General features: G+C 46.3%; 1 protein-coding gene across 7 annotated transcripts in view; it reads right to left on the reverse strand.

Moving 5' to 3' along the window:
• Positions 1–858: 858 nt before the first annotated feature.
• The window catches only part of phldb2b (pleckstrin homology-like domain, family B, member 2b), a 140,706-nt gene continuing 119,501 nt past the window's right edge, over positions 859–22,063 (reverse strand). For 6 of the 7 annotated variants that reach the window (XM_069889483.1, XM_069889484.1, XM_069889482.1 and 3 more), the window contains 7 exons: positions 20,996–21,031; positions 17,552–17,738; positions 7,485–7,575; positions 6,866–7,012; positions 4,248–4,467; positions 2,275–2,360; positions 859–1,551 (listed from right to left, as the gene is read on the reverse strand). In XM_069889483.1, the coding sequence (XP_069745584.1) occupies positions 1,411–1,551; positions 2,275–2,360; positions 4,248–4,467; positions 6,866–7,012; positions 7,485–7,575; positions 17,552–17,738; positions 20,996–21,031 (908 nt within the window). In that variant the 3' untranslated portion in view covers positions 859–1,410. The remainder of the gene's footprint in view (positions 1,552–2,274; positions 2,361–4,247; positions 4,468–6,865; positions 7,013–7,484; positions 7,576–17,551; positions 17,739–20,995; positions 21,032–22,063) is intronic. The other variant, XM_069889485.1, reaches the window with a different exon arrangement.

Below are 22,063 nucleotides of genomic sequence, written 5' to 3' on the forward strand. Positions count from 1 at the left end.
GGGCTAATTATGCTCCTATGTCTTATGGACTAATCTAGAGAAAGTGCGGGTGAGAGGCCAGGTATGATGTTCCACTGGACAATCTAATGAACCGGACATGCCTTGGGCCTCATGGGCCTCATGGGCACAGTCAGTGTGTTACTCTTCCTGGAGAAGGTGCTTGATTCTGGGAAGTGAAGCACAGATAGGCAATGGAGGAGGCAGGGAATTCCTATATACATTTACAACACGGTAGAAGGCGATTGCAGCCAGTTAAACTTGTCGCGCCCAATTACACCCATACAAACTCCACACAGACAGCACTGAATTTGAGCCTGGCCTGATGGCACTGGAATAGTGTCACGCTAACTACTACACTAACCATGTCACATCGACCTCAGCAACAAACGATAATCAGAAATCAAACCAAAATCTTCCAACGATTTTTGCACATCGTTGGAACCGGACAAAATTCAGGTTAGTTTAAGATATTAAGTTATAACTGCTGGATACAATGAGGTCAGTTGATAGGTTTATGTGGCTTCAGCTGGCAGTTGTTTTCTGTTCTCTGAGGGGGTATTGCAGCAGATTTGTGGGAGTGAATGACTTAGTCCTGTTCCTATTTTGGTATACCTTTGTAAACATTGCCACTTGTTCCATCAGTCTGGCTGCAATAACGTCCTCAGACTGAAGCAGCCATTCCTTTGGCCAACTCTGCACATTAGTAGGACGCAATATTAACATATTAAAGCTTGAGAAACCACCCGGGGTGGGTGGGGGGGGGGGGGGGTGGTCAAATCCTCAGTGTCACATTCACACCCGGGAAGGATGTTCGATGCATGTGACAACAGTCATACATCTGCAGGTGGTCACTGAGTGAGGCATATTTATCAGGCAAAAAGTCTTCTCCTCAGCCTGGCCACTCACATGATTATAGTAATCACTCACGCCAAGGCATTTTGGCACTCCCACAATGGCCCTTGCATAAGTTGGATCAGTGGCAGCACACACAGGGCACATAGACCAGGCTCAGTCAAATTGCACACGAGGGTATATCTGGCAGCACAATCACACACTTGAACACAGCTATCCCTTGTGTGCTGGGAGACACACATCCTGTGTGTGGAACCCGAATCACTCGTCTCTCACGTACCAGGCACTGCGGCACTTTCCTATACATGGACTCGCACCTCAGTCACAAAGACTTCTCTCCGTCTCCTACTTCTGTCTTCACCAGGACCACCAAAGGTAAACTTTGCTCCAGTCTCTTTAAATGCATTAATACTGTAAATACTTTAACCTGCTGATTGTCAAAATGCTCAAGATAACATAGATAAAGCTCTGACAGTGGTTGGTAGAAAAGAGTCTTCTTTCATAAATACGTCAGAAAACAATGCATGCAAAGTAAGGTTGTAAATCCACAGAGCTGCACTACAGCAGAAATTGGGCATAACCCTCAGCTCCTGTCACAATGACATCCATCCAGATCCGCATGGTCTCAGGAGATGGTGCCACCATGTAGAAGATTCTGTCTCGGGTCTTCACACTGAAGGTAAGCAAAGGTTTGGGGCTCTAGAAAGAGAAACAACAAACGTTCAAACCTGTGGCTTGGATTCCACTTTCCACACAGCTGTTATCCCTCAGGAATCTCACCACCCTCTTCCCAGGCTGTGTGGATGGAGGATGAGGTATCTGTGTTGGCTGACTGCAAGTCCCCGACCCTGGAGCCCGAGCCCAGGTCTCACCAGGCAGCTTGGCAAACCAGCGGCACAACTGCAATGAGGCTTCAAAACAAGCTCAGTAAACTGCGGGCTTTTTGACAGAAGGGACGGAGCAAAGAGCCGTCACTCACTCCCCGCTCATTCGAAAGTAGACGGAGGTCAGTACAGAGAACAAATGATAGCCCCACTCCTCTCTTGTCCATCTAGATGGAGATTACAATGGAGAACAAGAAACTCAATCTGTTGGAGGGACTTAGCAGGTCGAGCAGCATCAGTGGGAGAAAAAGAGCAGGCAGCATTTCAAGTCAGAGCTTTTCTCATTGGGGTGGCTTGATGAAGGGTTCCAGCCAGAAGTGTCGACTGAAGGGTCCCAGCCTGAAGCCTCGACCATCCTTTCTCTCCCACTGGGCAGCTCGGCTTGGTGAGTTCCTCTAGCAGATTGTTTGCTGTTCCAGCATCTTCAGTCTCCTGAATTATGAGACTGGCTGCTTTCACGTGGACATTTTCCATGATGAGAACGGCTTTCAACCTTGCTGAAATTCCATATCTGTGACAGGATCCGAAGAGCCTTTACCTTGTGCGCGTTCTTCAAGTGGTCATAGTATACCTCTTCGATGGCCTGGAAATAGATCACCCCTTTCAATTTGGTTTCGTGTTTATCTGCAAAAAAGGAAATTTGTAGAGTTTGATTTACATGAACCAAATGTAGTGAGTTCAGCTTTGTGTGTGAGGCATAACAAAAAGTCGTCCCTTTTTGGCACTTTTTAGGATTTAAAAATTTGCAGAGAGCCTCGATTGTGGCAATGGTCAGATTGGGTTTTGAGCATTTTAACACAACAGGCGAATCAGGTAAATTCCCAGCGGCTTCCTGCCATTCTGGGAGCTGCATGGTCCTTGGCAGGTGGGTGGGATTCAGGCACAAGCTGTCGCTCCATGCTGTTAGTCCCAGTCCCAGTGACAGCAGTGTCCGTGGCCACAGTGCTGTCTTGGTTCAAGTCCCGTTCCCCCCCCCCCCCCCCCAACCAACCACTGTGGTCTCCCTGCTTAATAATCGCTGCCTCTTCTGCAGTGGCCGTGACCTCCACTGTGGCCCTGACTGCCATGCATTGGGAGCTTGAACCCTTTGACACCACGCCCCCTCTTGGCATGCCCCATACCCCCTTACCTCATGGTCTCTGGGCCTAACCAGTGCTCCTCAGGCCTACCCTGCACCCCCTGACCTCATGTCCCTTCTCAGCGTGTTCCTTGCCCCCCTCACTCCATGTTCCCTGGGCCTGCCCCTGTGTCCCCTGACCCCACGCTCCCTGGGCCTACCTCTGTGACCCTGGCCCCCACACTCCCTAAGCCTGCCCCTGTGCCACCTGACCCCACACTCTCTTGACCTGCCACACACTCCCAACTATGTACTTCTCCTTGACCCACCCCAAACCTCCTGACCCCATGGACCCAGACAATGAGCTCTCTGGGTTTCCCAGCCGTCCTTGGGCCTGTTTCGGCATGCCGTGCCTCCTCTTGGCACACTCCCTTCACCTGCCATGTACTCCTTGACCCACCCTACGCCCCTGACCCTGTGCCCCCCATCTCAACCCACTCTGTTCCCTCCAAACAGTTTGATGCTTGAAAATGGGACACACCCCAAACCCACTGCCTATCACACACCAGGACCAGCATGCCTTGAGCAGGCTGTCCCAGACTGCCTTCTTGCCCCCTTCTTGAGGCGGGGGTTTGGAAGGTGTGCTGATGAGTACGAACCAGGACCCTGGCAGTGGGGGAGGCACGGTCTTGACCCGAGGTGGGTGGGAGGGGCATTCTAAGAACAAGTGTTCAGGAAGTAGGACTGTAAGTTTGGGAGAACAAAAGAAGAAGTTGCAGCCACTGGCACTCGAGGGAACAAAAGGAGTTGAAAGAGTGAGCCGAGTGCTTGGCCTTTTTTTGGCAGGACTGAAGGAGAAAGGGAAGTTGTCACCCTCCACCTTCATGCTGTGGGGAGCACACTTTAAAAGGAGCTGCAAGGGCTTGGAGGAGATCAGTTGGGAAAAGTATCAACTGGAGCCAGAGAAGGTCAAGCAGAGGTTCAATGGAGGTGCTAAGACATGGAATGGCTTGGATAAAGTGTTCAGTGGTGGAAACATTTCCACAGGAAGCAGAAGGACTGGCACGACATGAGGCAACCACATTGATGCCTGGGCAGTGGGATCCATGGATGCTCAGTGCCTTTGAAGGGATTCTCTTTGCTTTGTTTTCTCTCATTGGTAAGCAATGGGGTAGGGGGCACCTCTTTGTGTGCCTTCACGGTCAAAAAGGAGTGGACAAATGTATGTTTAAGCACATGACAATAAAGGAATTTCAGATGCATTGAGGGGTCAGAGCAAAGGGAAGGGAATGTATGGTAAGGATGTGTAGCTATTGGGGACGGATGGGTTGGATATTTCCAAGCAAGGACAAGCACATTGGGTGGATGGTCGCCCTCACCCTGCTGTACATGAGGAAGCGATGGAGGAGGCAGAATCCTTCACCCAATGACATAGTCAGACCGTGTATACCCACCTGCATAGTATGAGAATGTCCGTTTAGTGCGGTCGAAAACAAACCAGCGCTTCTTCCAGGTTTTGATTTTGCCGCCCATTTTGACCAAGAAGCCCCGACAAGTCTTCTCCGTTAATGAAACGTAGTAACAAGTCTCCACCGTGTGACCGGCTGCCTCAATGTGAGTGCGTAAATCAAAGTCTTCCTTCCTGACTGGGAGGTAGCGAGTTAGCGGCCTGGCCTGTGGACAAGAGGGAGGCAGCTATACGGAGCAGATGTCCTGCCTACACTGATGGCTGGGCTCGTCGTGGTCTTCCTCACATTGACCCAACAGCACCACACAAGACCTGGGTTGCGTGACTGGGCTCACACAGGAGGCCGCAGACACTGGAATCTGGAGGTCAACACAATCTGCTAGAGGAACTCAATGGGCTGAATTGTGGGAGAAAAGGAACAGGCAATGTTTTTGGCCAGAACTGTCTTAATGAAGGGTTCTGACCCAAAATGTTGGCCATTCTTTTTCTCCACTGGTGTTGTTGACCTGCTCAGTTCCTCCTGCAGATTGGTTGATGCTTGTTGATGTGAATACTGCTTTGTAAGACCCATCTTTCATGCTGCACAATTCAGGACATGGAACTAGTCATGCTTTTCATATTCACTGCTCCAATACTCCCAAAGACCTCACCCTAGTAATACATGCCTCCATATCCATGCATTAATTGGGATTAACAAACTTCTTCATGACACAGAAGCTGAATTGAGTCTGTGAGCCTCTCAAAGGATTTCCCTTTCCCTATTTATTTCTGCTTCCAGAGCATTGTATAATTTGAAGACTAATAAGATTGCTTCATTCTCTCCCATAGTCCTGTCCAAATCCCAAAAGTAATCCCACCTCCTCCCCGCAGGTCTGGGTCAATCCCAACTTCTTTTCCCTGTGCTATTCTATCCCCTGACATGAATCAGTGCCAACACGAGGCCATCTCACTGCAAGAAGAAGAGAATGTTCTTCATGAAGAGGAAGCAATAAATGTTTGCAGGCAAACTTGTCTGCTCAGGATGCCCACGGGGAAGAGGGAGGAAAGGGGGTGATACTTTTGTGTGGCAGATGGAGTGCCAATTAAGGGTGGTGTCGAGTTTCTTGTGTGTTGTTGGAGATGAGTGGAGAAGGTACCATCATAATCTTCACCTGTGCCTCGGAGACAGTGTAGCGCAGTGGTTCTCAACCTTTTTCTTTCCATTCACATCCCACTTTAAGTATTCCCTATGCCATCGGCGCTCTGTGATTAGTAAGGGATTGCTTAAGGTGGTATATGAGTGGAAAGAAAAAGTTTGAAAACCACTGTTTTAATCTTACCTAATTTTCTTGTTAGGTGCCCAGTTTCATAACTCCAAAGGAAATGGACCAATGACAATTTTTCTCAAGCAAAATATTTCAGTAACAATTGGGTCTAGAGTAATGATTTTCAATCTTCCCTTCCCACTTACATGCCACTAATCGTAGAGCACCGAGAGCATAGGGATTACTTAAAGAGGTACGTGAGTGGAAAGAAAAAGGTTGAGAACCACTGGAGTAGAGGCCTTGGGGTGAGAGCCAGTTAGTTACTTGCTACAAGAGATCCAGCCTCTCGCATTCCATGTATACCCAACAGTTAAGGGAGCATGGCCATGGAAATACTGACTCTGGAAACACCAGCAACAAGGTCCAGCAGACAATGAGCTGCGGCAGAGGTGGGGTGAATGATGTTGCACAGCAACTGGTTGGTCTTACCAACGGCACAGATTCATGGCCAAGTGGCTGACCTGGGGTCACCAGAGCTGTGAACCGTCCAGCAGCAGGGGGATTGGGGAGCAGCCAAGAAGTGGAGTTTATATCGGGGTGGCAAAGACACAATTCAATCTTCCACATTCTCAGAGTCAGCACAGAAACAGGCCCTTCAGTCCACCATGACTATGCTGACCTTCTGGCCATCTACACTAATCTAATTTACCCACATCACAACTGTGCCTTGCCTATTTAAGTGTGTGCCTCTTCAACCTAATGCCAGTACTTGATTCCACCACCTCCTCCCATGGCAGGTTCCAGATATCAATCACTCTCTGTGCAAAAACACTTACCCGTCAGAGCCCCTCAAAATCTTTCTCTCATTCTTGAAACGCCTTCTTGCCTTTTGATCACCCCTCTCCCATGGACCTTATCTATCTCTACCAGGACCCTCAGAGCCTCTTTCAATCCAGGGTAAACAAGCTCAACCAATCCAGTCTCTCTCCAGAACTACAGTCTTCCAATCCAGGCACCATCCAAGGGAAGCTCCTCTGCACTCTCTCCAGTACAACCACATCCAATATAATTCTCAACATGGTGAGTTGAGGTCGGCGCAGGACTTGGACTGATCAGAAACTCAAAAAGGGGACGTGTGATGAATCTAAAAGCCGAGGTCTGCAAAATTCAACCAAATCTGGGACAACACTAGTTGCCCAAGCCCCAAGTTGGCAGTGGGTTATCACCAGCTGCCTCAGACCCAAGTGTGCATTGGGTCATCACCAGTTGCCCGAGCCCCAGGTGGACATTGCCAGGCTCACAGCCTACAAGCTTCTAGGGTAAGGGTGGACCAGCTCCCTGGCTCGGCTGCATCATGTACCTGCCATCGCTGCTTCTCTCGCATCTTTATTTCCTTCTCGATCAGCTGCTGCCTGCGTGCAGTCTCCTCCTGCAACCTCTTCTCCAGCTGCTCCCTGCGGCTTCGCTCCTCTTCCAGAGCCTGCTTCCTTGCCTCCATCTCCCGCTCCTCCAGAATGAGAAAAAAAACCATCAGGACACCATTCTCTTGAAGGGAAGCAAGTGATTCAGTCCCAAGTAGCCATGCTACAGTCTTCAAAACGTGTGGATTAATGACCACAGCACAGAACCCTGCCACAGTGTCTCGGTAAATTCTCCTCCTCCTAACACTCGCCGGAGGCAATAACACACCCAGCGAAGGCCTGAGTCATTAACACCACCCCTGTCATTGTCCAATCTGAGGCATGGACATGAAATCTGCCCAACACATTTGGGTCATTTACTGCATCTGGCGGAGCTTCCTCTACATCAGGAAGACTGGACACAGATTGGGGGAGTTGCTTCGCTGAGCACCTCCACTCTGTCTGCTGTAATAGCAAGGACATCCCAGTGAGTAGTCACTTTGATTTCAAACCCATTCCTACGCTGACATGTCTGTCCACGGCCTCATGTACTGCCAGGTTAAGGAGCCAAGAACTCACTTTGCTTTCGATAAGCCACGCCTTTTCAGCCTGCGCCTCCTTCAAAAGGCGTTCCATCTCTTCCAGCTTGGCAACGTTAAATGTACTGGCGCTGCACAAAAACATGTCAAAAATTAACTTCAGGCAAGTCGGGGTGGGAGTGGGGATGGTTGGGGACAGGCGGTGTGGGTGTGGGAGAGGGGATGGTCGGGGACAGATGGTGTGGAAGTGGAGGTCGGGGACAGACAATGTGGATGTGGGAGTGTGGGGAAGGTCAGAGATAGGGTGGGTGTAGGAGCGGGGAAGGCTTGAGATAGACAGTGTGAGTGTGGGGAAGATCAGGGACAGAGAGTGTGGGTGTGAGAGTGGGGAAAGTCAAGGCAGGCAGGGTGGGAGTGGGGAAGTGTGTTAAAGCAGACAGTGTGGGTGAAGGAGTGGGGAAGTAGTGTTAAAATGCCACACATTGGAATCTGGAGATGGCCATTGTGGACGTAGTATTGGGGTTCCGTAAAACGGCCACCTGGTCCACACTGGATTTCACCAATGCTGAAGGAACCCAAGGGCAGTGGACCAGGTTGGAAGAGGTAACATTCATTCTGTTTCTCCATCCACATCTGCTGCCTGACTTGCTCAATACCTTTTACCCACTTTATTAACTTGACTTTTAAGGTTGTGCAGAAGTACATTTTCCATCTGCTCTACAATTCTCGTCCTCGCACTCGTCTCCTTCCACCTCTACAAATGCATTTCCTGGTACTTCCCAAAGTTTTAGATGTCAATTTCTACCTAGTAACCAGATCTCTACCAACCTACACCCTACCATTTTCCTCCAAATGGGCTAACAGCCAGTGCTTGTACCATCATCAAACTTCCTCATTGTGTCCCGACACTTAGTTCTGTACAATTAAACTTTCAGTCAAACAGCAGGAAATGATGTGACCAGGGCACTCAAATTGGATTCCTGATGCATAAATACCATCAGTGTTCCCCACAGCACTAAGTTGAGTCCAATTTTCCAATCTTTCTTCACCTCTTTGACCAGCATGTCACTTAGGACCTTGCCAAAAACGTAGCTGGTCAATGTAGACAATCTCAAATGCACCGCCCTCTATCATCCTCCTTACTGTCTCTTCAATCAGGTTAGTTGGACATCAAGATGTCACCTTTATTTATTATTCATACTATGCTTGCACGGTAAAGAGATAGCATTTCTCCAGGACTGTAGAGCATATTTAAATTAATATAAGAATAGAAGTTAAGCACGTTAAAATATTAAGATGTATACAGTAAAAGTTCATGTTACACTATCCGTCTATGTTCTGGGAAACCAGGAGCCTGATGGTTCAGGGGAAAAAAAACTGTTGCCCAACCTGGATGTAAGGGAACTGTGTCCCAATCTGGACTTAAGGACCCAAGTGCTACAGTCTGTCCTACCAGATGGCAGAAGGGAGAACAGTTTACATGAGGGGTGTGTGGAGTCCTTCACTATGTTTATTGCCTTTTGCCTGCATCGAGTGTTGTAGATGTCCCTAATGGTAGGAAGAGAGCCCCCAATGATATTCTCCGCTGACTTCACTATCCTCTGCAGGGTCTTGCAGTCCGAGGTGGTACAGCTTCCAAGCCAGGTGGTGATGCAGTTGCACAGGATGCTCTCAATGCATCCTCTGTAGAATGTAGTGAGGATGGAGGATGGGAGATGAACTTCCCTTGGCCTTCGCAGGAATTAGAGTTTCTGCTGGGCTTTCTTGGCTATGGAGCTGGTGCTAAGGGACCAGGTGAGATTCTCCGCCAAGTGCACTCCAAGATACTCTTGATCTTCCCTGAATAAATCCACTCTGTCCCATTCCATCCCATCCCTCAGAATGAGTTCCAATGTCTTGTTCTCCCACAATTTACCATAGTTTAAAATTACTTGGTTTTTGCCTTGCTTTTTGAATAACAGGAGGCCTTGGCAGCAAACAAATCTCCTCTCAGTCCAAAGGCCAGATTGGTAATCCAAGGTTTACTAAGATGCACAGATTGTGATGGCAGTGACAGTACAGATTGATGGAGGGGAATCCTTCAAAGTGAATTGGATTGGCCAATGACCCCGTGAGGAACACCAGGTCAGGAAGAGGTGAGGGGAGTTGATTCATCCATGGAAATTAGATGATGAAAGTTTATTGTTCTACAGACAAGCATAATGTACAAATGCAGTGGAATTCTGACTTGCTGCAGCCACACAGGTATGTAGGATATTTAAAGCAAGATGTGATTTAGGGAGATTTGGTAAATGAAGAAGAAAGGATGTACATGTATAGGCAGTCTCCAGGTTACAGAGACCTGACTTGTGGAGATCTGAGTTTACACAGGGCTCTGACCTCCCATCCATTGAAGACATCTATGTGAGGCACTGCCTCAAGAAACCCGCCAGCATCTTAAAGGATCCCCACCATCCCAGTCATAACCTGAACCCTGAAGACCAGAACCCCAAGGTTCAAGAACAGTTTGTAATCCCCCAGGAGTCACCAAGGTCTTGAACCTCCCCTTGTTACACTAATTAGGAACTGCTCCACAACACAGAAAGGCTGCCTGCACCACTTTTTTTCTTTACAATGGTAACTGTGAATATTTGTTACTTAATTTTTCTATTCATTATCGCTTATTTAATGCATGTTTTTGAAGGTTTTTTTTTAACCGTGAAGTATCTGTTTGGCTGCAGCAAGTCAGAAATTCTGTGCGCAAGTACATTTTACAAGGTGTATGACAATAAACTCATCATCATTCCTTCGTGTCAGAAATAAGTTTGGTTGCTGTTCATCCTTTCAAAAAAAATACTAAACTATTTTCTCCCAAAACTGATCAATAATCCACAACAGTGAAAATAATATAGTAAGTGTGTGTATAGAAACCTGAGGATGCTGTTAGTCCAGTACCTGGTTAATCTGCGCAAATAAAAGGAAATATTAACATCCTACAAGAAAATAATTTGATATCTCTTCCCCAAATCAAACAGAAATCAAGAAAATCTCAATTTAATTTATTTGCTCAAAAATCAGTTACAATTTGAATCCAAAGTCAATTGTCTAAACTCAGGAATACAATGAATGAGGAAATTCTTACATGGAAATTCCATTAATTAATAACATACTTCTAACAAAATGATCTGCCTGTCCTGATCCATACATCTAACATCCACACAATCTGTGACATTGTTGTTCTAACCTGCAGAAAATTCAGTCACAGGCAGTTCTCTGGGACGGAGCCCTTCCATAACTCGGAAATCTGTTCAGGGAAATGTAAATGCCGAGCTCCAGAGGGAAAGTAGGGGATGGGCCAACTTGGAATACTTCTTTCAAAGAGCCAGCACAGGTACAATGGGCCAAGGTTCTTCTTTATAACGAAATTTCTGCTGAAACTCCCAGTGAAACCAGTTTTATTGAATGCTTGACAACCAGACCTGAATTCAGACATGCTGCATTTATCCACTGGGGGGCAGTGCAATGCAAGGCATGACTTCCCAACCAGCCAAGCTAAACACAATGCACTGGAAGAACTCAGTGGGTCGAGCAGCTTCAGTAGAAGGAAATTAATCTGACATAACAAAGAGCCCTCTGTAGCACCCATCATTTGGAGGAGACAGAGGAATTAGGGAGCTGGAGGATGGAGAAAGTTTCTAAATTTGAAATGATGAAGTCACAGGATGAGCGTAACGGTAGAGTTGCTGCCTCACAGTGCCAGAGCCTTGGGTTTGATCCTGACCTTGCTTGCTGCCTGTGAAGAGTCCATGAGTTCCCCCAGTTATCTCCCCGTCTCAAAGATGTGTAGGTTACTCAATGAAATGGCCCCTTTAATTTGCTCCTGGTATGTAGGTGCGGGGTAGGATTTAGTGGGAATGTGGGAAGAATAAAATTGGATCTTTGACATACGAGGGCAGGCAAAATCATCGAGGACCCCTTCCACCTGCATACAGCATCTTTCAGCTGCTCCCATCAGGGGAGAGATACAGGAGGATCAGAGCAAGTACCACCAGGCTGGGGGACAGCTTCTTCTCACGGGCAGTGAGAATGCTGAACGGCCCAAGGAACTGCTCACACTAACTATCCGAGACTCTCATACTCATGAAACAATTTTTTTTTGTCTAGATCAGTGGATCTCAACTTTTTTCTTTCCACTCACATACCACTTTAAGTAATCCCTCTGCCATAGGTGCTCTGTGATTAGTAAGGGATTGCTTAAGATGGTATGGTGAGTGGGAAGGAAAGGTTGAGAATCACTGCTCTAGACCCAATTGTTACCGAAATATTTTGCTTTAAAAAAATTGTCATTGGTCCATTTCCTCTGAAGTTATGAAACCGAGAACATAACAAGTCAATTAGGTCTGATTAAAACAGTGGTTTTCAAACCTTTTTCTTTCCACTCACATACCACCTTAAATAATCCCTTACTAATCACAGAGCACCTACGGCATAGGGATTTCTTAAGGTGGTATGTGAGTGGAAAGATAAAGTTTGAAAACCACTGGTCTAGAAGAAAAACTTGTCCTGTATGTGTATTGTTGTCTCTATGTGTGTTCTGTCTGGTTGTACATCTGCATGTTTTGTACCCAGGACTGGAGAACGCTGTTTCATCGGGTTGTCCTTGTACAATCACCTGACTTGACACTGCAAAATATTAGTTTAAATGGGTGATTGATGGACAGCAAACGTGAACTCAATGGGCCGAAGGGCATGTTTCATGGTGTATGACTTCATGTCCCAGACCCTAGCCTCTGCTCCTCATTGTAACATTTAATTTGTTTACTGGATCTTGCAAGATCAGCATCTATCATCTAATCCCAACTGGCCTTGAGGGTCTGGTAAAAGGGGTCAGGGTGTGACAGGAGGGAGTTTCAGAGAGAATGATGAACTGGCAAAATATTTTCAAGAGGATGATGTCTTATTTGGTTGAGTTCTCCCTGAGATGACCCTCTTGTATCGGCTCTATGTTTACCAATCTAGGATCTCCTCCACATTCTGCCTCTTGGCTGCATTAATCTGCTTTCCATCTCACATGGGATTTGTCAACCACAATGCAATTTCCATAATAACTTGTCTTGTTTCCTGCAACAAAAAATCTGCTGGAAGAAATCAGCAGGTCAGGCAGAAGAAGAATGGTCAAGGTTTTAGGATGGAACCTTTCAGGTCTTGATGAAGTATTCCAGCCTGTAACAGCGACAATTCTTTTTCTCTCACTGATACTGCTTTAGACGCTGAGTTCCTTCAGCATATTTTCTGGCGTTGGCAATCTGATATTGATAATGAGAGCAGAGACCATCCCTTCTAAAATACAGTGTGGTCCTCCCTCAATGCTGCTCTCCAGCATTCACCACCCCCTTTGGGACCCTGCTCAAAGTTTATGGGCCCCCTTCTCTGTGATGTAGTCAAGTTTAGTTGGTTTCTTCTGCAATTATCTCCTATTGATGACATAAAAAATACTTAATGAGTTCAGTCTGTGGTGCCCTGGGAGGATGGGAGCATTGAGAATGGCTGACCTACACCAGATGATGTGGGAACATAAAAAATGGGAAAAACTAATGACAGTGGTAGTTTATTAATATATACATAGTGCAATGTCCAGACTCACTGAAATTCTTACTTGGTGTAGTTACACAGGCATGTACAATACATCATCTATAACAGTATACAGTAAATTACTGCAATATGCCACGACTGAAAAATAATTGAGAAAAGAAGGATAGATAAATATTCACAAAACAAAGTGACATACAAATCTTTTGATCATCACGGAGATGGATCATGGATTTCCTCACCTCCAGACCACAATCAGTGAGGATTGGTAAGAACATCTCCTCCACAATCCCCATCAGTACCGGAGTACCACAGTGCTGTGCACTTACCCCCCTGCTCTACTCACTTTACACACGATTGCATTGCTTGGTACAACAATAACACCATCTATAAATTTGCTGAGGATACCACAGTAGTTGGTTGTATAAAAGGGGGCGATGAGTCAGCACACAGGAGGGAGATTGAAAACTTGATTGAATGGTGCACCAACAACAACATCTCACTCAATGTCACCAAACCCAAGGAGCTAATTGTGGGTTTCAGGGGGGAAAACCAGAGGTGGATGATCCAGTGATCATTAGGGGATCAGAAGTGGAGAGGGTGAGCAAATTTAAATTTCTGGGAGTCACTATCTCAGAGGATCTTTCCTGGACCCATCACATCAATGTCATCATGAAGAAAGAATGTCATCACCTCTATTTTCTAAAGAGTCTGCAGTAGTTTTGTATGACATTAAAAATCTTGGCAAACATCTACAGATGCGCACTGGAAGGTGTACTGACCGGCTGCATTACAGCCTGGTTTGGGCTCACCAATATCTCTGAGCAGAAAGCTCTGCACAAGGTAGTGGAAAGAACCCAGTACATCACAGGCCAAACTCTTCTCACTATCAAGAAAAAACATCAGGAATGGTGCCATTGGAGAGCAGCAGCAATCATCAAGGATCCACTCCACCCAGGATATGCACCATTCTCGCTGCTGCTGTCAAGAAGTAAGAGCAACAAGGCTCGTACCACCAGGTCCAGGAAAAGTTGGTATTCCTCTACCATCTGAGGGGTACCATCAGATTCATTTTAGGACTTTTACTTTGCAGTAGGTGTATTTTTTCTTGAGTACAGTTTTTACGCACTACCGATAAGTAGAAATTCTGCCTGGCCCACAGGAAAAAGAATCCCAGGGTTATATGTGATGTCATGTATGTACTCTGACAAAAAATTCTGAACTTTGAACTATAAATAGTCCATGATCTTACTGAATAGCAGAGCAGACTTAACAGACCGTATGGCCACTCTGCTCATATTTCTTGTGTCGTTATGGGAGGTTCAAGATTTTGATAGATATTGGGTAAAAACTGGAGGTGCTTGTTTTTTGGGTTTCTGTATCTTCTGCACAATGGTGGCAGTGAGAAAAGGAGTGTGACAAGGGTGTTGATGTTGGCTGCGTTCTTGAGGCAGTACCTCACATAGAATATATTATTTAAATTATCCTATTTGTAAACTGCTCAAGATGATGGGAACGCCATGATATAAAAACAGCTTGAAAATGTTTCCCAACAAGCAGTGCCACAAATTAATTAGCTCCCAAATGCCTTTGTGGCATCAGACACACACAAATACAACATGAACGATACAGATATTAGACCTTCCTGGCTGAACATTAACAATGTTTTTCATTGAAACTGCCACGCTTGAAAGATGTAAAGTTAGGAATTGACCGGCAATGCTAAAACTTCTATTACTTCATTTAAAACTTAACGAAAGCCAGATTGACCACCTTCCTGCCAGAATTATAAAGTCATGTTACATTGCTCACAGCCAGCTTGTAGGTGTTTCTGGAAGCTTCACATCACAACCTTCAAAGATTAGTGCCAGATTTGAGACACACGAGAGACTGCAGATGCTGGAATCTGAGGCCAAACACAACTTGTGTGAGAAACTCCGCGGGTCGAGCAACATCAGTGAATGAAAAAAATGGTCAATGTGTCCAGCTAGTGCTGTCCATCAAGATGTCCTGACCCAAAACCCTCAGGTATGTGACATTGAGGCTTCAAAAGTCACTGATGAGATCATACTTGAAATATTGTGAGCAGTTTTAGGGTTCGCATTTACGAAAGGATGCTCTGACATTGGAGAGGATTCAGAGGAGGTTCACAGGGATGATTCCAGGAATGAAAGGGTTATCATATAAGGAACGTTTGACAGCTCTTGGCCTGTACTTGTTGGAATTTAGGAGAATGAGGGAGGATCTTTTTGAAACATATAAATGGAGAGAGTAGATGCAAAAAGGTTGTTTCCCATGGTGGGAGAGTCTAGGACAAGAGGGCCCAACTGCAGGATTGAAGGGCATCCTCACTTAGAACAGAGATGTGGAGGAATTTCTTTAGCCAGGGGGTGGTGAATCAATGGAATTTGTTGCCACAGCCAGTTGTGGAGGCCAGGCTGTTGGGCGCATTTAAGGCCAAGATTGATATGCACCAAAGTTATGGGGGCTGTGGAGGGGGGTGGGGAAAAGCCTGGCAGTGGGCTGTCATTTTCCTCCCTTCTGCAGATTGTGGTCAGACTTGCCCAATTAGACTTTCATCTTCTGGCATCTGGTGCTCAGAGGTGAGAGCTGATTGTACCAATAAACTATAGCTGAGCTCTCAGCCTTGCCTGAAGCTGGCTTTGCAAGCAGAGTTCATGTGCAATTAATAGGGAACACCTGGTACAACTGCATCTCACCAGCTACTTTCAATCACCTCATGCTGATTTAACCTTCTGAAAGTTTGCTACAATTCAGCGGGTCTGTTTGCTTGAACACATGTGGCCCATCAAACATCTGGTGACAGCATGTTACATTCATCATATTAAGATGAGGGTTGCATCTGATTTCTTTCTCCCTGCCCCAGTTTTTGTCAGTGTGAAGCTTCAGGAAGTTCAGATCCAGTGTTACCATTCAGACCAAATGGGATGAATGTACCAGATGTTTTGTCAGTAGTTCAGAAATACTGAATCTTTAAAACTACCTCCCTCCACTCCCCCTAAAATAACTCATCTCTGGCATGTCTTCGAAAACTATATCTTCATCTCCAACCTCCCCTCCATTACCAGAGTCCTGGACACTTCCCAGTCTATCCTTCTGTCCTGCCCGTTCACACCTCCCATAGAAAGAGTGCTCACTGGACAAATTATGTGCCAATAAATGGGAACATTACCCCTGCTTGTCCTTCAAGACTTGGCCGAAGCCTGTGGCATACCTAACCAAACCTCCTTGCTTTGCCATATGACTGATCCAAGCAACTTGAAGCACACTCTCAACAGTCCCAAAGATAAGGTTCACTAGAGGTCAGTGCTGGAGGAATGCAGAGATCTGGGAGTCAAATGATTGTGAGGGATGAATTCTCAAGGGCATTATTTGACCAGAACTGTTTACAGGTGGGGAGGGGAAAGAGTTGGCCAATGGTTCTACTTGCTTAAAAGGAAATTTGGCACATCTTCAGGGTCTCTTACCAACTTTTACAGATGCATCATAGAAAGTAAGCTGTCTGGTTATATTACTGCTTGGGACAGGAACTGCTCTGTCCAAGACGGCAAGAAACTGCAGAGAGTTGAGCAAAGCTCAAACCATCACACAAACCTGCTTCCCCTCCATCTCCACCTCCTACCGTCTTGGGAAAGCTGCCTACATATTATAGGACCCATCCCACTCTAATCATGCTCTTCTTCCCCTTCCAATCATGAAGTTCTAGATTCAAGAACAGTTTCTTTCCTGCTGTAATCAAATTCTTAAATGAATCTCTCACTGGTAAAAGAGGATGTCCCTTGCACTGTTTATCTGTTCTTTTCTCTATCCTCTGCAATTTATACATCCTGCACTTCTGTTTTATTATTGCACTACCTGCTGTATTCAAGCAGTGTTTAGGACTCTGGGCGCTTGTAGTTTGGCGCTGGACATTTGTATTAATAATTAGATGGATTTCACTGCCAGGAGAGGGGAGTGCAGCGATGTCACCGCAGGGAGACAGGAGTGTCACCGCGGGGAGAGGGGAGTGTGGCGATGTCACCACGAGGAGACGGGAGTGCAAAGAAGTCACCGCAGGGAGACGGGAGTTAGAGTTGACCCGAATTAAAATTATAATAAATTATTAATTTTATATTCATTATATTTAATTAAAAATGTAATTAATTAAATGCCAAAATATCCATTGCCAAACTGTGGGTGCCAAAATATCCAAAACGCTACAAAAGTCATGTTTTTTGCCAAAATGTCTGTCACCAAAATGTGAGCAGCAAAATATCCAGCAGCAAACTGCAGACACTAAAATGTCTGATTCTGATTTAAGCAAGAGCTGACTTGAATGGATCGTACACAAGATAAAGCCCTTCACTGTATCAGTACAATAAGCAATTAAACTGACATGACAGTGCGCTGGGAAAACCATCCTGAATAGGACTAGTGATCTATACCCCTGCCATCCCTTGCTACTCCACTCCAGGTTATTGCTCCAAGGATTGGTCCACCATTCATGGGCAGGAGGAAATTCACAGTGAAAACCTTTACCTGGAAATGTTGTCGGGGGAACAAGCAGAGAAGTTGGTGTCCACACTGTCGGAACTGTCCACGCTGAGGGCATCAAAGGCACTGTCCTTGTAGCCATTGTCAGGGTAGGGGGAGCGGTCCACTCCAGCGCTGGTCTGCTCCTGGTCTTTCACTCTCTGCTCCTCATTGACACGGTGATGCCGGGGTCCTGAGGGAACAAAAGAGCAACATCTCATTCCTACTCTGGTCCCACCACCTCAGGGGAAAATGGCCCACCAGCCCAACCACAAGGTGAATGGAGTAGTGATAGAGCAATAATCTTGGTTTTGCACGCTATCCATTCTGGATCCACACAAAATGTTCTGAGTAAATGGATAACAAGGAGGCCAAGGTTGGAAAACTTGAGGTTGTTTTCTCTGGAACATCAGAGGTTGACGGGAGACCAGATGGAAGTTCATAAAATTATAAGAGGCATTGATTGAGTGGACAATCAGTATCTTTTCCCCAGGGTGAAAACATCACACACTCGAGAACCAAGATTTAAAGTGATGGGGAAAGTCCAAAGGAGATGTGAAGGACAAGTATTTATTTTCCATGGAGTGGTGTGGGCCAGGAACAGTGGTGGAAGCAGATCCAAAAGTAGTGTTTAAGAGGCTTCGAGATAGACAGATGAATATGAAGTAGCTGGAGAGTGCAGCAGAGTTTGATCTTAATTTTAATTTAGCAATACAGTGCAGTAACAGGGCCTTCCAGGCCACTCAGCCCAAATACACCCATGCGATCAATTAATGTCATACATCTTTGGGACGTGGGAGGAAACCAGATGTAACCCATATGGTCACAGAGAGAATGTACAAGCTCCTTACAGACAGTGACAGATTCTAGTAAAAACACATGGCTGGAGAAACTCAGCAGGTCAAACAGAGTCCTTTTATTAGATTAGATTCAACTTTATTGTCATTGTGCCAAGTACAGATACAAGCCATTGAAATGCAATTACCATCTAACCAGATAGATGGCAAAGATAAAAAAATACATAACCGATGTAATGGCTGGAGAGAGCCCAGAGGAGCAACACCCGATTTTCTGTCCGGACACTCTCCAGCCGGAAGGCATCAACATCGATTTCTCTGGTTTCCGCTAACCTACTTCCTTTCCCCCTCCCTTCCCTTCACCCTGACCTCTTTCCCTCAGCTCTCCAACCCCTCTCCTCTCTATTCACCTCGCCATCCCTCCTCCCTTTGCCCACTGCTGTGCCCACCCTCCCTTCTCCACCTATTACCTCCTGCCTTTGGGACAATGCTCCTCCCCTGACCTTTTTATTTGAACACCTGTCAGCATTTTTCCATACCTTGATGAAGAGTTCAAGCCTGAAAAGTCAGTTATGAATTTTTATCTTTGCTTATATAAAGGACACTGCAAATTTGACCTGCTGAGTTTCTCCAGCATTGTGTTTTTACTTCAACCACGGTGCCTGCAGAATTTTGTGTTTCACCAGCCACAGCTTCTAACCTGGGTCGCTGGTGCGGTAATAGTGCTGGGCTAACCACTACACTAACCATGCTATTTTGGCATCTCACTTTACTTTAAATTTGGCACGTTTGGTGCAGTCATGGTGGGCCAAAGGGTTTGTTCCTGTGCTGTTCCATGTTAAGGTAGACCTGGGTCATCTGAGGCAGTGGCTGGGAAACAGACCCTGGTTACAGTTGAATGAACGTGAACCACAGCGGAGAAATAATGGAGAGCTCGGTGCAGTCAAACATGTCAGCACCTGTGGACAGCTGGCATGGATCACCTTTGCCCAAATCACTGCACCTTGTTTGTCATGTTGACGGCACTGACAACTTTGTCTGGTAGCTCATTCCATATGCCTACCATCTTCTGAGTGAAGAACTATTTCCCTCGCATCTCTTCTAAATCCCACTCCCCTCACTTTATAGTCATGGCACCTTGTCTTATATTCTCCTTATCAATGCCCCTCATGATTTTATAGACCTCAATAAGATCCCTTTCTCAATCTATTTTTTCTAGTCTCTCATGATAACTCAATCACCTTTCTCTTGGTAATAACTTCGTAAATCAAAGATTCAGTAATAGAGGTTGTTTTGTGAGAGAGATGATTAGTATGGAGCAAAGGGATGAGAAAGGGCATCATGACTCAAGGCTGATGCAAGCATCACAGGGATAGATCTCCAAGTAACTGTCATAGAAAGATATCAGTTCTATAGGTTCAGTGTTGGAATGTCACAGCACGAGTCCTGGTGGGATGAATTTGGAAAGCTCCTGTGGATCAGATGATTGAGCAATCGGACATGAACTGATCTAGAGCAAATTAAGGTTTGCTGGTGGAACTCAGCAGGGCACATAGCATCCATGGGTAGAAATCTCTTCTTTACTCCTGTTTTTTTTTTTTTAAATCCCCCCTTCTCTCTTTTCCCCCAATCCCTAGTGATCTCTCCCTCCATTTATATCTCCACCTTCTGTTCTATTACATCTGGACCTCTGGCCCAGCTTCCTTCCTTCTTTATGTATGTAATATCCTTCCCTCTCATCTGGGTGAGGACAGGGACACCATCTTCTTCTACCCATATTTCCCCAAAGGGATTTGTCCCACTCTTCCAGCCCTGCTCCACCACCCACCAAAACTGCAGTTAATCAGGCAATCTTCATGTTGGAAAAGAAACAACAAGCCCAGGTCATGTCCCCAGGCCCAGAATAGATACAGCTGTGGCCTACTGCCCAGGCCCAGTGTAAATACAGGCATGGAGTCTACCACCCCAGGCCCAGTGTAGATACAAGCGTGGAGCCTACTGCCCCAGGCCCAGTGTAGATACAGGTGTGGCCTTCTGCCAAGGCCCAGTGTAGATACAGGTGCGGAGTCTACCACCCCAGGCCCAGTGAAGATACAGGCATGGTGCCTACCATCAATGTCCAGTGCATATACAGGCATGCAGCCCACTGTCCATACCCAGTAGGGCCATCCACTGGCACGTTAAGCCAATATTAATTAATCTGTCATATGCACTGAAGCCCAGCTGGTGAAACTTACTGCACAGGAAACATCCAAACTCTTTCTGTGACCAATTTGACAAGTTTGAGTGAACTCAGATCAAAGGAACACAGAGCCAGTTTAGAATCATTCAGTGATACAGCACAGACGAGAGAGGGGAAAATTCACTGTTCACATCATTGGGCTACAGACTGCCCAAGGAGAATATGAGGTGTTGTTCCTTGAGTTTACATTCAGTTTCATCCTGGCAGTGGAGAAGGCCCGGGACAGATAGGTCAGTTTGGGAATGGGAAGGGGAGTTGAGAATGTCCACTACAGAAGAAGCCTGTAAAGCGATATCCTGTCACATTCATCCAACGCACGGCTTTGCCCACCCGCCACAATGCAACATGATGCTCCACTACCAGCCGGGAGCAATAACTCTCATACCCCTCCTTCCACGTCAGGACGATTACCTTTCCTGCGGTTCCCCTTGGAATGCGCAGCTGTTCCTGGAAAGGTTTGCAAAATAAAATAGGATCAGAATGAGGAACTCTGAGTGACAACTGAAAATTCTTTCCAGAATTAGTTTGGAGTTGTTTAATGACAGGATTTAATGGACAATCTGAGCACAGCTCGGTGCCTGCGACCTTGGTGTGTTGGTCAGGTGACCTTTATTCCAGAGCTGTGCTCCTACTGTTCACTGTGTGAATGAAGCTCCCCTGGTAAGATTAAAAGTGGCCCCCTCCAACTCACTAACACTTCATCTGCCACACATACTTTGGGTAGTAGGAGGCTCCTGGACAAGGGCCTCTGTGTAAGGTTCAGTGGTATTGAGCTGTTTTGGAATGTGGTACCTATGGTGGTGCACCACCGGCCTACTGCAGGGGGCAACCTCTGTACCTGTAGGAGTGTAAGGGAACAGGACAACACCTGGCCGGCTGTCAGTCAGCCTGAATGGATCAAGCCCCACCCAGTTGGGTGTCAATCACCCTCCAGGATATAAGGCCTCCCGAGGCCTCACTCAGAGTTGCTGCAGCCACAGCCAGCCTGGCTCTGTGGAAGTCTTTGTGGATTAAAGCCTGCTGTACAATCTTTATCTTTTGTGTGATAACTGGTTCTTTACAGTTTCTGCTCCTTGCAGCCCCTTTTCAGAGACTCCCTGTTCTGTGTAGATCACAGCAGTCAGAGCACAGACAGTGGTCAGCCAGCAGTTTTCCTAAAAAACCCACAGCTGGAGGGAGAAGGGGGAAAGGAAGGAGGGGGAGGGAAAGGGTGCTAAATTCTTGTTTTCTTTATCCAAATTTCTCAGCATCCTGCCAAGAGAACATGCTCTGCTCTGAGAACTAACCACTCCATTATTCCCCTGAAGCGGGGTCCCTGACCCGAGAGGTTGACTGGATTCTCCTTCCACAGATGGTGCCTGACTGGATGTTCTTCCTCCATTTCTCTTTTGATGCCACCCTGCCTCTGGAAAGAGACTTCTGAAAGGGAGCTGAAGGAGCAGTAACCCAATCACACCTTCCCTCATTGGCAAAATCACA

This window comes from Narcine bancroftii, chromosome 7 (genome assembly GCF_036971445.1).
Source record: "Narcine bancroftii isolate sNarBan1 chromosome 7, sNarBan1.hap1, whole genome shotgun sequence".
NCBI classification, from domain to species: Eukaryota; Metazoa; Chordata; class Chondrichthyes; order Torpediniformes; family Narcinidae; genus Narcine; species Narcine bancroftii.